The sequence below is a fragment of the Oncorhynchus tshawytscha genome, linkage group LG04 (genome assembly GCF_018296145.1).
Source record: "Oncorhynchus tshawytscha isolate Ot180627B linkage group LG04, Otsh_v2.0, whole genome shotgun sequence".
Lineage (NCBI taxonomy): Eukaryota > Metazoa > Chordata > Actinopteri > Salmoniformes > Salmonidae > Oncorhynchus > Oncorhynchus tshawytscha.
This window is the reverse complement of record NC_056432.1, coordinates 37,852,430-37,867,261: the sequence shown is the minus strand read 5'-3', so window position 1 is coordinate 37,867,261 and position 14,832 is coordinate 37,852,430. Positions and strand designations below refer to the sequence as shown.

Here is a 14,832-nt window from a genome sequence, read left to right as displayed (position 1 = left end):
AACCCAGCCAGCTGTCCTCTTTTTGCCCTGTGCTCATATCTGCCCCGGGCAGGCAGGCAGGCAGAGCAGAGAGACAGGCAGAGAGGTAGGGAAGAAGGGAGGTAGGCAGAACAGAGCAGAGCAGAGAAGGCATGCAGAGGCAGGAAGAGCAGAGAGACAGACAGAGAGACAGAGAGGTAGGCAGAGCTACAAACTCTCACAGTCTCAGGTCAAAATTAGACATTCATCCATGTTTCTCAAAAGTCAAATTACAAAGTGGTTAAGGTTATGTTTAGGCATGATCTCCTCATTTTTAAGGTTAATCATTCACTCCGAATGGTTATGGTAAGGGCTAAGGTTTGGGACAGGCTTAAAGCAAGAATATGAAAACAACTTTCTATCGCTGGATTTGAACATGCAACCTTTGCTTACACCCATACGCCATCCCTGTCCGCAACGCCAAAACCTACTTGAAGGTAATAGCACCCACTGATGCCCCTAGTTGCTGAATTCCACATCAACTTCCGATGTCCTCAGACATGAACGGACGTCGAATACTGACTTGTATCACGGGTGACCTGCCTGGGCAGAGAGGCAGGCAGGGAGGCAGAGCAGGAAGAAAGGCAGGCAGGGAGGCAGAGCAGGAAGAAAGGCAGGCAGGGAGGCAGAGCAGGAAGAAAGGCAGGCAGGGAGGCAGAGCAGGAAGAAAGGCAGGCAGGGAGGCAGAGCAGGAAGAAAGGCAGGCAGGGAGGCAGAGCAGGAAGAAAGGCAGGCAGGGAGGCAGAGCAGGAAGAAAGGCAGGCAGGGAGGCAGAGCAGGAAGAAAGGCAGGCAGGGAGGCAGAGCAGGAAGAAAGGCAGGCAGGGAGGCAGAGCAGGAAGAAAGGCAGGCAGGGAGGCAGAGCAGGAAGAAAGGCAGGCAGAGCAGGCAGGGAGGCAGAGCAGGAAGAAAGGCAGGCAGAGAGACAGGCAGAGAGGCAGGCAGAGAGGCAGGCAGAGCAGGCAGGCAGGGAGGCAGAGCAGGAAGAAAGGCAGGCAGAGAGGCAGGCAGGGAGGCAAGCAGGGAGGCAGAGCAGGAAAAAAGGCAGGCAGGGAGGCAGAGAGGCAGGCAGGGAGGCAGAGCAGGAAGAAAGGCAGGCAGCTGAGCTGAGCTCCACTGTGGACTGCAGTGATTCACTTGGCATGAGAGCCTGAGGTATTATGAGGAGAGATTGCCCTCTTGTGGTGCTATATTTTCCTCACAATTTTGTATTGATTTTACTCTCAAAGGTTAGTTTCTCCTAACAGACAAAAACAGCTTCCCGGAGGCCAGGACTCACATGAGTAAAATAATAGAATAACATTAAGATGACTCAGTGATTGGTCAGTGTGGTAAGTGGTGAATATTGCTTACATGTAATTCAAATTTTCTGTTTAAATGTGTACGATGTTTTGAAAAATATATTGCGATAGATACCACATCAAATGTCATTTGTCATACGCGCCAAATATATATATTCTCATTGTACGATTAGTCACAACATTACAGAGATTAACTAAGTAAATACATGTGTTCATACAGTACTTTTCACTTTATAGTGCACTACCGGTCAAAAGTAGTGTACTTTATAGGTAATAGGGTGCCATTTGGGAAACACAGTCACTGTAGCAAGTCGTGTGTACACTAGCTATGACTAACAGGAAGTGACCATGAACACCACTGGGCAATGAAAAACAAACTCCATCACTGACAGGCTGGGGCCGCCCAATAAGGTGTGGCCTGTAGATGGTATCACATGAGCATGCAACCAGGTAACCCATTAAGCCCCTCAGACCATCACTTGTGTTTCAGTAGCTGTCTGCACTTCGACAATGACACATACACGTCTATTGTGGATCTTTACCCTAACTGCCTCCCTCAATCTCTCAGGTAAGTCATTGGATACACCCGTCTCCTCACAGCACAATGGCACAGGTTAAGCCCTAGTCAGCCATATTCAAAGGGCACTTTATTCAGACTGGTTGCATTAACAGTACAGTGAGTATATAGATACAGAGAGAAAAATCGCTAAAATGCAATCTGGATTTTTTTTTTTTACTGCTATATTGATAGTAAATGTAGCAATTGTATAACAGTGGAACAACATTCCCACCTTTTCATTGTCAATAATTCAATTTTGCCCATATTCTTGATGTTGATAAGCTCACTGGTTAGAGACCAAAAATCAACCAAATCCGCTGAACAGCACTGCAAATAGCTCTCTATTCAAAATACTGACTGAAGAAGAATTGTTCAGAGATTAAATTATTTAATCACTTTCTACTGTGTTTTTGCGGTTTAAGTGATTGATTTTTTACTCAGACACCTCCAACCCTTTCAAAACCTCCCACTCCAACAGTCAAGAATCACTGATTTATAGTGATAAATCCTTAGCCAAGTCTCATTCTCAAAGCGACTATTGGGAAACATTACTTTAGTAGTGTTAGTAAGTGTTGACACACCAGGTGCAGTATGGATGGAATGACAAGACAGAGATTATTGCATTATCTGGTAAACTCACACTGATTGTGGTGGACATCGCCCATATGTCAAAACCTTGTGCTGTGGAAGTGTCTGGAAACGAGATTACCAATTTAATTACATAATTCCCAATGTTCCTCTACGGCCCAATCATGGCTCAATGGGCCAAGGTCAAGTACAAATCAAACAGGCCTGACAGAGAACAAGAAAGGGTAATGAGGAAAAACAAAAAAAAACATCGGTCCATGTGTCAGCCCTTGACAAACACTCTCTAACAAAACAGCACCTAGTATAATGATCATATACGAGGGTCAAACAGCCTGTGTTCATCATGTATCTGAGGTATTCATACTGTAGTTTTATTAGACAATGTGTAAACATGAATGAAATGCATTGAATATAAGGAAAGTTGGGGTTATTATACTGCTGTAGTTCAAGGGTAAAACACTGCTATGCTGCCATCTGACTGTTCCTTACCAATGGACCAGTCAATGCCTGAAAACAAGGTTCAGCTTATGACACGTTTAGAATAGAATGGAAACAGACAAGGATGGTCCATTCTTGAACTCTCTCTATCCCTCACGTTCTCTCCCCACAGTGAGTCATGGTCCTCTTGAAGGAGTGAGGGACTATGAGGTAGTCCGACCCATCAGACTACATACTCTGCGGAAAAGAGAAACCGAGGTACATTCGTCTCCTGTTCTTCCTTCCTGCACAGGAGCTGTTTAGCTGTGAAGTACTCTGTAGACATCAATGCCAACCTATTCTTTGTTAACAATTGTGTTTACTGCTTGTAACAAAGTGGTATAAGAGACCATGTTAATATACTGAGGAGAGATTATATCTATGGTATCAACTAATCCTAATCCTCTCTCTCAGTCATCCAGGCCAGAAACGTTGAAGTATGCAATGAGAGTGGGTGGGAGAGACATTGAGATGCATCTGGAGAAGAATACGTATGTACTCTGGCAAAAGACTCCTATCTCATTCTCCAAAATGTTGACCTCTCACACAAGTAGGATTATCACATGCTTCTTCTTTCCCCTAAATAAGGAACGGCACTATGTGGAGAACTGTCTTTCCACAGTCTTATCTTGGTTGCCATTTGTAGCCACACACTGCATCCTCAAATATATATATTTTTTAAATACATGAATTTTGTTATCACCTCATGAATTCCTTTGAACATGTAGGTCAGTCTAAGGAAATTATGTAATAAATAACTTTAAAAAAAAAAATCCCCTCAGGGAATTACTCACGAAAGACTATAGTGAGACTTACTACACTGAGGATGGCACACCAGTCACCTCTACGCCTCAGGATATGGTAAGTGATTAGAACATACCCTTGATAGGTAGCCGTAGGCTGTTTATAAGTGTCTTGATTAAGGCCCTTTAACCTCGCCTTCTACTTAATTCTCTTCTCCAGGATCACTGCTACTATCACGGAAGTATTGTGGATGACAGTGAGTCTACGGTCAGCATGAGCACCTGCGATGGACTCAGGCAGGCAGCACTACATTCCTATTAGTCCACAGTGAAACACTATTTCATCCCCTAAATCGATTGTATAATGTCTTATGTGTTTTTATTTTAGTGGATATTTCAGAACGGCCGCCCAAAGGTACCTGATTGAGCCCCTGTCAGGGGGGGATGATGGTGATCACGCAGTGCTAAAATACGAGGACCAGAGCTCTAAGCCTATGCTGTGTGGAGTCACTAATATTACCTGGAACGAAGACTACCCTTCCATTACTAGCAGGAGCCGTTCTCGAGCCTCAGTAAGACATCCAATCCATGAATACGCCTAAAATGTCCCTAGTTAAATATAGTCTGATATTCCCTAACAGGAAATGATGTGTTCTGATGAAGGCCATTGATGGCCGAAACAACACATTTTTTACTTTGCGTGAATAAAACATTGAGTTTTTAGTGGTGAGCGAGCGTTGAGCCTTTTCAATGATGATCCCAATCCTTTTTTGGTTGCACCTCAACTCACATTGGTTTAGCACCCTCCACTTCTAACCACAACGTTTTCCTGTTTACTAGGGTCCATCTATACTTCAACAGCAAAAATATGTTGAGCTTGTCCTCGTTGCAGACAACCGTGAGGTAAGAACTAACAATACACCAGAAACACAAGTGCCTCACCTCTACCCGAATCAACACAATAAACTTCAACATTTCATTCTTATCATTTATTTGGCCAATATTTATGACCAAATAATATTTAGGAAAGCAACGTAATATCTATAAAATAATGTTAATAATCATATCTAATTGGTGAGCAATGCATCGTGACAGGGTGTCCGTTGTTCTCGTGTGCGCACTAAAACATATTGCATCCATACTGTTTCAGTACAAGAAGATGGAGAGTAATCGGGGAGAGCTGCGTAAGAGGATATTTGAAGTGGTTAACTTTGTCAACATGGTGAGTCAGTCACATGGTGATGCCAGCTTTACATACCTACGAGATCCCCTTACAGCACCGTGTCCCTGTTGGCCTGGTAACCGAATCTCAAACACCTTCACATTTAATCTGTTTATCACCACAACTTTTTGATCTTCTGGCTCTGCTTGGACAGTACTTGTTTGCTTCTCTGCCTTATGAAGGTCATTCAACTCAAACCGCTCTATGTTTTAATTGCTTTCCAATGAACTGTAATGGTTTCCAGGACACCGATTAGGCCTAGTTCTGGTAAACCACCCCTAATTGTTTTAATGGGAAGAGTTTAACCTAACCATGAAACAAATCTGCCTGCAGGTGTATAAGCCCCTCAACACCTTTATTGCCCTGGTTGGTCTGGAGGTGTGGTCAGACAGTGATAAGATATCAGTGACCGCCCCTGCTGGCGCCACCCTGGACGCCTTTACCACGTGGAGGAACAACGACCTGGTCAAGACTAAGCCCCACGACAACGCACACCTCATCAGGTAGGCCATGACGTACACACCTTATTAGATAGGCCCCAACACAAACCTCATCAGGTAAGCCCCAACTCACACCTCATTGGGTAGGCCTGGACATACACACGTCATCAGGTAGGCCACAACGCAGATCTAATCAGGTAACTATAGGACTCAGCCAAAGAAATGGAATTGTTTGTCTAAATGTCCTCACCTCTATCTCTGACTGGTTTAAGTGTTTCATCTCTGTGAGTCACTCATGGTTGAATATAAGGTAAACAAGTGACTATAAAATAAGAGGCAGACAACATTCACTTTGGACATGAACGCAAGTCCTCCAATGTCTGCCATACCATGAAATGTTTGGTTTGGGGACACTCTTTTCACACCACTTCGATACAACTACGACCGGAAGTGATTTTCGTAGCAGGTTAGGTGATCATTTTTTGCTAACCCTAATTCTCCTAACCTGCTACGAAAAAGGTAACTTCTGTTCGTAGCGGTATCGAAGTGGCGTAAAAATTGTTTTTCTCGTTTAGTGTGTGCTTGTCAGACACCTTTATAGGGTCAGCTGATGGTCACCTGATTAGGCCATCTTGGTTTGGAACATTGTTATTCTTGATAGACTTCATAGAAGAATTCATAACATGGGTATTTGACATCAGGATCATAATCTTCTTTATTCACCAAGTACATTAAAGCAATAAGGCCTGAGGACGGATGGTATACGGCCAATATACCACGGCTTAATGCTGTTCTATTGCTCGACACAATGCGGAGTGCCTGCACACAGCCCTTAGCTGTGGTATATTGGCCATATACCACAAACCCCCGAGGTGTCTAATTGCTATTATAAACTGGTTATCAACGTAATTAGAACAGTAAAAAAAAAATAATAATTGTCATACCCATGGAATACGGTCTGATATACCACAGCTTTCAGTCAAGCTGCATTCAGGGCTCGAACCACCCAGTACATGATTACACATACCCAGTCCACAGACATCATACAGATACAATATCAGTATTTTAGTGACTGAGGACAACATTTTGAACAAAAACAGCTGGCAATGTGTCTCTAATATTCAGTAGCTCATCCTGAGTAAAAGTAATCCTCATTCGTCTCCATGAAACAAACAAAAACAACGACTACATGGGCAGCACAAAAACACTGTGGCTGACATGAATACATACGTATGTGGGGTTGACGTGTTTCTTGTTCCCTGTGTTTCAGTGGCATTGACTTTGAGGGATCGACGGTGGGTCTGGCCTTTATCGGGACTCTATGTTCAGGTCATTCTGCTGGGGTGGTCCAGGTAAAGTACATTCATTAGGTGTACATTTTGCCTACACAATAAGTTGCCATTATTTGAAATGTGGAAGTAGGATCGTTTTTGCTTGAGGAATTGAAGAAGAAGTAAAATGGGACAATGGAGAGGTTCTACCAAGTATTCAAAATGTGACGTTTACAAAGCAGAAAGGGAGAAGATTGAATTGCAAGATTAATTGCTTTAGAAATAGTTGTGAGAAAAATGGCATGGTAATGACATTTATTTTACAGTCCCATCTGGCTCAGTTGGTAGAGCATGGTTCTTCGGTTCAATTCCCACAGGAATACAAAAAAGTACAAAAAATATATGCACTCACTACTTTATGTCGCTCTGGATAAGAGCATCTGCTAAATGACTCATGTGGAAAAAATGTATGAAAAGTGTAATCATTAGCCCCAGAGAAGTCATTAAAGACTTCTCTGGGTCTAGTTAGGGACCATCAATAAATTACACAATGTAAATGGGACAATATTTTCATGTTGCACAACTTTAGTTGTCTCATTAAATGTTTTCAATATTTGTGTATGAATTTCTACAACTTATAGTTGGTTTGATTTCTACAACTTATAGTTGGTTTTTTTAAGTCATTGAAATTTGGAGCTATTGACATAATTTTTATTTCCCATGTACATTGTGTAATTTACTGATGGTCCCTAAATAGCCCCATAGGGATATCGAATGTCATTGGGCATTACGATCGGGTTGCATGCAGCTGCGCTATTAATTGATGATTATTTCGGTGCTGTGGGCATTTGTGCAGGATTTAAACAAACCCAACCCAAGTGGGGAAAAAATTGCGTACCCTTTATTCTGTGACACACAGATTTTATGAGCAAAAGTATCCTATTTACACTTCGTAGTAAAGTTTGACAGTAGAATAAATGTTTCTGACTCATATCAAAGCCACGTAGGAATTTTCAAAAGGAGAAGTTGCTTTTTGCTCTAATCAACCAACATGCAGAACAAGATGTCTAAATCAGAAAAAGGAAGCTCGATTAGATCTTAGCACATTTTGATAGAATAAGACAGTGACAGTCATTTTATATCAATTTAATCTCTAACCTATTCATCCAGGTTAGTTTCACTGATAGAACATGTCATCAAACACAGTCAATTCTATTTCATGTTAACTATTTACTTCCTTACAGGATCACAACCCCAGGGCCATAGCTGTGGGGGCCACATTGGCCCATGAGATGGGCCACAACCTGGGCATGAACCACGATGACTCCAGTGCCTGTGCTTGTTCTGGGAATAGCTGTGTAATGGCTGGGGCCCTCAGGTAAGGACTGTTATTATGAAAAGTTTCAAGATATATAATGTTGTGACTAGATTGGAATGCTGTCAATGATAAACCATATGATTGATTGCGGTTTACAAGCAAGAGGGAACTTGTATTAAAGAATACTTTACAGGCATTGTTTTCTCTGCTCATAACACACACAGATCAGCCATAGAGTACTGACCCCTTGGACAGCACAGTGGTTTGTGCTACAGTGGTTATATTGAAAGTCAGTAAATTACCTTATGGGTAACTTAACAGTTTTTTCTTTCAGCTGGGATATCCCAAAGTCATTCAGTAGCTGCAGTAGTTTGAGCTATGACCAGTTCCTGAATAATCGTAACCCTGAGTGCCTACTGAACAAGCCAGACTACCGAAATGTGGAATCAACCCCAGTGTGTGGGAATGGCTTTCTGGAGAGAGGAGAGGAGTGTGATTGTGGCTCCATGAAGGTGAATTAACCTTCTCATTCTATTCCATCTACCCACCATTTAGATCAACAATGTAGCAATCAAAATCAGACAAAAGTTGGTTATCGTGGAGTTAATACAAGTATGTCAAGTGATTACATTACATTTCTGGGAATAACATTTCAGATTTACGTGCGTGGTCTTGCCTGTTTTCCTTAGCTAGGGGCAAAATGGAGAATGCCTTTAACAAGCACAGGCCTATCCTGATATATATCCACCACCACCAGCCTTCGAAAAACATACATATTTACCCAGTTTGGGAATGTCTCTTCAAATGAGTACTAACATAGCAGTAATGCAATGATAAGAATCACTAGATGATTCACATTTCCAGACATTGCAGTCTATACATTTCCACACATAGTACAATAGTCATGGCTATATGGTGATCTGGTAAAGGCAATTTTGAAAGTAACAATCCATGAACATCTGTTTACATTCCAGTCAGAGGGAGTTAAGTGTGCAGAGCAGTTCATTCACGTTAATCTGTCCAGACCTGTTAAGTCAGTCGGATAAGATACCATATTTTTGTGTAACTATCTTGCTAAACTACACCTCTCCTGCCAAGTCGTGTTTGTATCAGATGCTTGTAATTCCTATTCATAGCCTACTAAGGTACAATGTTTGTTTTAGTTAGTTAGCGTGTCTTACTGCAGTATAATACTCTAGAGGTAAACATGGAGTGGGGAAACCAAGTTATCTAGTTAAAACCTACACATACGTAGTGGCTTGACTTTGAGACAACTTACACACTGGATGGACATACGTTATGTTCTCATTCCTTAATAACTTTCTGATCCCCCTCATAGCATCATCATAATGACATGTAGGATGTTGATGTTATAGGAGTGTACAAACCCTTGCTGTAATGCCACCAGCTGCACACTGGCCAAAGGCTCAGAGTGTGCTGCAGGAGAGTGCTGTGAAGACTGTAAGGTGAGACCCGACCACATTAGCCACCATGCCTCTCCGTCTGCTCTAGACATCCGGATGTGTTCCTTTGATTCTTACAGCCCTCTCGAGAACATGCAGCAGACACGTATAACTATGTCAAAGGCTTTTTATGACTCGAAGTGCATTGAAGACATTTCACTTGCATTCCTTTATTTGATCAAACTTAAAAAGGAATGGGATTAGTGGAAGCAGAATATTTTCCATGTCATCACTTGAAAACAAATCCTCTTGAATGCGTATTTTGTTTAGAACTAGTCTGGCAAAAGCAACTCGCGGAGTACACGTGGATCTGCGCGTCAGTCAGGCTAAATTAATCTTCTATTTCGGCAATCGGAGTGGATTCAGAGTACAGATGCAGCTTCACATCTCCTTCACCAAGCTAATAGACTATACATTCTATACTCATGACTGTCGGGAGACTAACAAGCTAGTGATAGTGAACATAGCAACAACCACTCTCCACAGATCATGGCCTCGTCCACAGAGTGCAGAAGGAAACATGACGACTGTGACCTAGCGGAGTACTGCACAGGGAATTCAGCCGTCTGTCCTGAGGATGTCTTCTCTGTCAATGGGATCTCCTGTGACAGAGGGAGGGGCTACTGCCGCAACGGCCAGTGTCCACAGCATCATGACCAGTGTGTGAAAATGTATGGCCCATGTAAGTGTGAAAGCATTTCCCTGTCTCGTCATCACGGAGTCACCTCTCATCAAATCAGGTGATGGAGGTAGCTAGCTCTTCTGGTCTTTTTTTTTTTTTTTAGATACATTTTCTGTCATGAAATGGTCAAGTCAAGTGTATTCTAATGCTAATGTTTAAAGTCTGGAATTTTTAAAAACTTTTGTTGATGCAGCCTTTTTGACACGTGGTGGTTCAGCCCAGAAGGGAAACACGAGCGTGGTCGTATCAGCAGATATTGCACCAATTTGATTCAAACTCTACTTACATGCTATTTAAATTTGACCAATTATAAAAATGCTTCTTCAATACCGGATGTCATGCGCAACCATGCCCTGGTGTCTCTTGCTACATTTGCTGCTGTAACTAGCTGTTACTCGCTATGCTTGCGGTTTCTGATATCCCACCACCACCCCAGCCTCCACCTGTGGGTTCTGTTTCTTCCATCGGGGTATCTGATATATATCGTGCTCACTGCCTGTAGTTATATTATCATCTTCATATGACGCTTCGCTCTGGCAGATACCCTGAAGGAGCAGAGCCCTAACGCCAAGACTATGCGTTGTAATATGTTCTAATAAATGGTTAAACGTACACGTGGTGTTTCCTTGCTGAACTACTCTAATGCATTGTGTAACATTGGGTGTTATTCCCTCCTCAGCTGCTGAAAAGGCAACAACGTACTGCTATAACCAGAACACCAGAGGACTGTACTATGCCTACTGCAGACGGCCTTCACAGGACCAGTTCATCCCCTGCCAGAGCCAGTGAGGCCTAACGAGCAATACCATGTTATTTCAATAGGCTGCTTTTACTACTCAGATTGTGGTGTTGCTTATTTAAGCGGCATGTCACTGATATGACACCCTCCTGTGGCTCTCGTCTGTAGAGATGTGCAGTGCGGGAAACTCTTCTGCAAGAACGGTAATGATGACCCCAACTATGGTCGCATGGTGAAATTCTCCGACTGCAAAGCCACATTCTACGGTGATCACACCAGTGACTTTGGACAGGTGAACACGGGGACCAAGTGTAATGATGGGAAGGTAAGGTTACTTTTGTCTGTTGCTACTGGGGCTACCTCTAGTTTTTAGAAATGAAATCAAATTGAATGTGTACCGTGTTATTTTCTAATTTATTCTTGTGCCCATTCCTGTCTTCTATTCTAAGGTGTGCAGCGAGAACGAGTGTGTGGATCTTGAGACAGCCTACGGACCCAAAGCCACCAACTGCTCAGCACGGTGCAAAGGACATGCTGTGAGTACAGCACCCCCTGTCTCTGGTTTGGTATTTGTGAGCTCAGGAAGAAACACTGCTAATAAGGAGCATAGGCCATTGACGAATGTTCTCCATCTCATTCGGTTTGAGGCAAGATTTTCCAGGCCTCACCAGTTGAGGCTGCTTTTTGTCATCTCTGCTTGGACGTCTCTCCTCCAAGTGTTTCTTGGTTGCGCTTTCTTTTTGGTGAAAAAGGCAAACTAATTTTGAATTACATACCTACTGTAGGAAAAGGATAATATTTTCTTTCTAATGATGTCAATTTTTTAATTCTCAACTCCAAATATTGAGCAAATTACACTCATTGGAGACAATTGCACTCACTGGATTATTTGACATAGGCTTTGAAAACGCACCCGTGAATAGGCTACCATTACGGCAATTTGCTGCTGGTAAGCTTTCTTGACTTGGACATACATTTTTGCCAACACATGGCTAACCTTGGTTTAACCAGCTAAACAGCTGCTCTTAGCAAAAATGTGTTTGGGGTTACCTTTCATGCTGATAGGCTGTTAGAATTTACACTTCCTCTAAAAAAAAATGTATGTGGGAAGGTCAAAATAACAAAACTATCTACCAAATCTATTCATTTTAAAATGTTGATTACTTTGTCTTTCCATTATCATTCACCTTTTTGTTAATGTATTATGGGGTTGCCGGTTTGCCTGGGAGGGGGTTCCCTAGGCAAGTAAAGGTTGAAGACCCCTGCTTTTATTATAATGTATGCGTTTCTGTGTTGTGACACCGCAGGTGTGTAATCACAGAATGGAGTGCCAGTGTGAACCTGGATGGTCACTTCCAGGCTGTGATACAAAGGATGGAAGCTTCACGGGCCTCTCCAGAGGTAGGCCCCTAACAACATAAATCAAAAAATCGTGTTAAAAAAAAAAAACAGTTTCAATTGATACAAGGGACAAGCCTTTACTTTATTTACATGTTACTCCAATATTGCTAGAGTAATTAGTGTTACTACAGGAATTTGAGCATCTTTATGTATAGTTTTGCCAATAGGTTTGGTCTGTGTTTTCATTGTATTCAACTTCTGTATAGACCTTTCCTTAACCTTGCCAACCGCTCTTATGTGTGATTGTAGAAGGAGTGATTGGCATTGCGGTGACAGTCTCTCTGCTGCTTCTGGCTGCTATTGCTGGGGCAGTGGCTGTGTTCCTAAAGAAGAGACGACAGTCCCCCACTCTGCCTAGGTTTGTCCACCACGTGGGGCATATATAAACATTCACTGCCAAGAGAATTCTTTGATACATTAAGATGTACTCAATTGTCAGTTCTCCATTGTAAAATATGTATTCTGACATCATTGGGACTTCCTGGATAAAAATACAAATCTGTCTGCTCATCCACCAGCCACCATACCCAGAAGAAAATCCATGACGTGGACAACCACATCCATAAACTGCCAGTTCCCAGCCAAAATAAAGCTATGCCACAGCAGGTAATGAAATACCTTTTGATTTATACAGTATCATCTCAATGTTGGTCTTGGTTGATAAGGTTCTTGTGTCCGTGCACTGTTGCCTATTCATGAATAGCTTTACTATTTCCAGCCTAAGCGACCAAAAGTAGCTCCGCCCCCACCCCCTCCAGCTGCTAACCAATCACAAGTCCCGGTCTATGACTTCAGGGCCGCACGACAGGTAAGAGACTATTAGCATAATTTTAGATATTACAATGGCACATAGGTGAATTAATCCATTTAGATATGAATGGGAATAACATTTAGTATTAAGTAAATATTTCTTTCTCTCAGGCTCTGAGACCACCACCACCACGTGTCTGATGTCAACATCTAAAGGAGAAGAGTGGAAACATGAGGATCTCAACCCTTACCAAGACCTCAAATGCAGGGCCACAACTGCTAGGCCAGCCAGTGCACAGTCAGTCCAGAGACCTCACTTCTTTGGGATAATTTTACAGAACCCTAGACTAGAGACAGGTTGGCTCTGCCACCACTTCTGAAAAAGCCTGGTCCCAGATCTCTTTGTGCTCTGGCCAACTCCATTGCTCAGTGTTTGGCATGACAACGAGTGACAAGGAATTGGCATGATGGCACAAACAGACTGGCACTCAGGCTACCTATGAAGCCCAAGGAATGTGTTTGTGCCAATGATGTGCATGATGGGTAAACTCAGTATAGTCACAAATATGGAAAGGACTGAGGAGTCCTCTTTACAAGGAACGTCTTAAAAAATGACACTTTTTAGTATTCATTTTATACCTGTAATTTATTTGTCACTGCCATGTCAGGGAGTGAGTGTTCAGTATGTGATAATATGCCATTTATTTTCGTACTATTACATTTATCAATGGTGACTGTATATTCCTGACTTTGGCTGAGTACTGAGTCTACAGTAAATATTTTTTATTAATTCAAAGATTTACTGAGCACAGCCATTGCTGACTAAAGTTCTGTATAAAAAAAAAAATACACATGCTCAATACTGATAAAGTAACTAAATTTTAGATTTAGGAATTCTAGTGAGCAAGAATTTACAGATTTTTTAAATATTTTTTTATAGAACATTCTTAAATGCTGCACAACTAACTGCAACTCTGCAGCTACAGTCTGAGAATACAACTGCAAAACTATTCAGACCCCTTGGATTTTGTCACAAAGTGGGATTCAAATTGATTTGTCATTTTGGCAATCAACACAAAATACACGGTCAAAGGCAAGTATTTTTTAAGATGAATAAAAATGTAACTAAAATAGTCATTGCACAAGTATTCAGCTCCCTGAGTCACTACATGGTAGAAACACCTTTGGCATAGATTACAGCTGTCAGTCTTCTTGGGGAAGTCTAAGATATTTACACACCTGGATGACTATGTATCTGGGTGATTTAATACATAATCCACAGTATTATATTAACCATGTTTAAAAGAGATATTCAATGTCTGGTAGATGGGTAACTAACAAATCAATCACTGCCCTTCTTTAAAGCTTTCCAAAAGCTCCCTGGTCTCTGTAGTTGAATCTGTGCTTGAAATTCAATACTTGACTGAGGGACCTGAAAATGTATGTATGGGGGACTGAGGAAGGGTTAGTCATTCCAAAATCATGTCAACCCCTATTATTTGTTAAGCCAAAATGTACTCCTGAACTAATTTAGGCTTGACTAAAAAAAGGGGCTGAATACTTATGCAACAATATATTTAGTACTGAATGTATTAAAAGAAAAGAAAGTGAAATCCAAGGGTTCTGAATACTTTTGCAAGGCACTGTATCTGTGTGTGAATGTGTGATTTGCTATTACAGTATACCATTACTTGAACAGCCTTTTCTGTAATCACAATCTCTCTCTCGGATTGTAAAAAGATGCCACCTGATTAACATGTCAGGCATAAAATGTTTTTATTTTTGACACGACTGTCCTGCTTATGTCGAACTTTGACATTTATAAACAACTATTCGGCGCGCAACATTTTAGACACTGAAG

At 41.8% G+C, this 14,832-nt stretch overlaps 1 protein-coding gene across 2 annotated transcripts; it reads left to right on the top strand.

Moving 5' to 3' along the window:
* The first annotated feature begins 1,746 nt into the window (after window positions 1–1,746).
* LOC112248676 (zinc metalloproteinase-disintegrin-like brevilysin H2a) lies at window positions 1,747–14,757 on the top strand. 2 transcript variants are annotated; one of them, XM_024417905.2, is made up of 22 exons: window positions 1,747–1,886; window positions 3,076–3,161; window positions 3,357–3,433; window positions 3,725–3,803; window positions 3,906–3,982; window positions 4,074–4,257; window positions 4,526–4,588; window positions 4,836–4,907; window positions 5,241–5,410; window positions 6,618–6,699; window positions 7,863–7,996; window positions 8,271–8,448; window positions 9,313–9,402; window positions 9,886–10,081; window positions 10,761–10,866; window positions 10,989–11,145; window positions 11,270–11,356; window positions 12,128–12,221; window positions 12,471–12,579; window positions 12,740–12,827; window positions 12,925–13,029; window positions 13,143–14,757. In XM_024417905.2, the coding sequence occupies exons 1-22, from the start codon at window positions 1,829–1,831 to the stop codon at window positions 13,170–13,172; spliced, it is 2,322 nt and encodes a 773-aa protein (XP_024273673.1). In that variant the 5' UTR covers window positions 1,747–1,828; the 3' UTR covers window positions 13,173–14,757. The 2 variants fall into 2 exon arrangements, with proteins under 2 accessions (XP_024273673.1, XP_024273674.1); XM_024417906.2 differs by having other exon boundaries at window positions 1,755–1,886; window positions 12,940–13,029.
* Window positions 14,758–14,832: the final 75 nt, after the last annotated feature.

Bases quoted from the DNA above. Each gene is read 5' to 3' on its own strand.
- LOC112248676 (XM_024417905.2), top strand. From the start codon at position 1,829: ATGACACATACACGTCTATTGTGGATCTTTACCCTAACTGCCTCCCTC. The intron at 5,411-6,617 runs GTAGGCCATGAC...CCTGTGTTTCAG, and splicing joins GACAACGCACACCTCATCAG to TGGCATTGACTTTGAGGGAT. The intron at 10,867-10,988 runs GTGAGGCCTAAC...TCTCGTCTGTAG, and splicing joins TTCATCCCCTGCCAGAGCCA to AGATGTGCAGTGCGGGAAAC.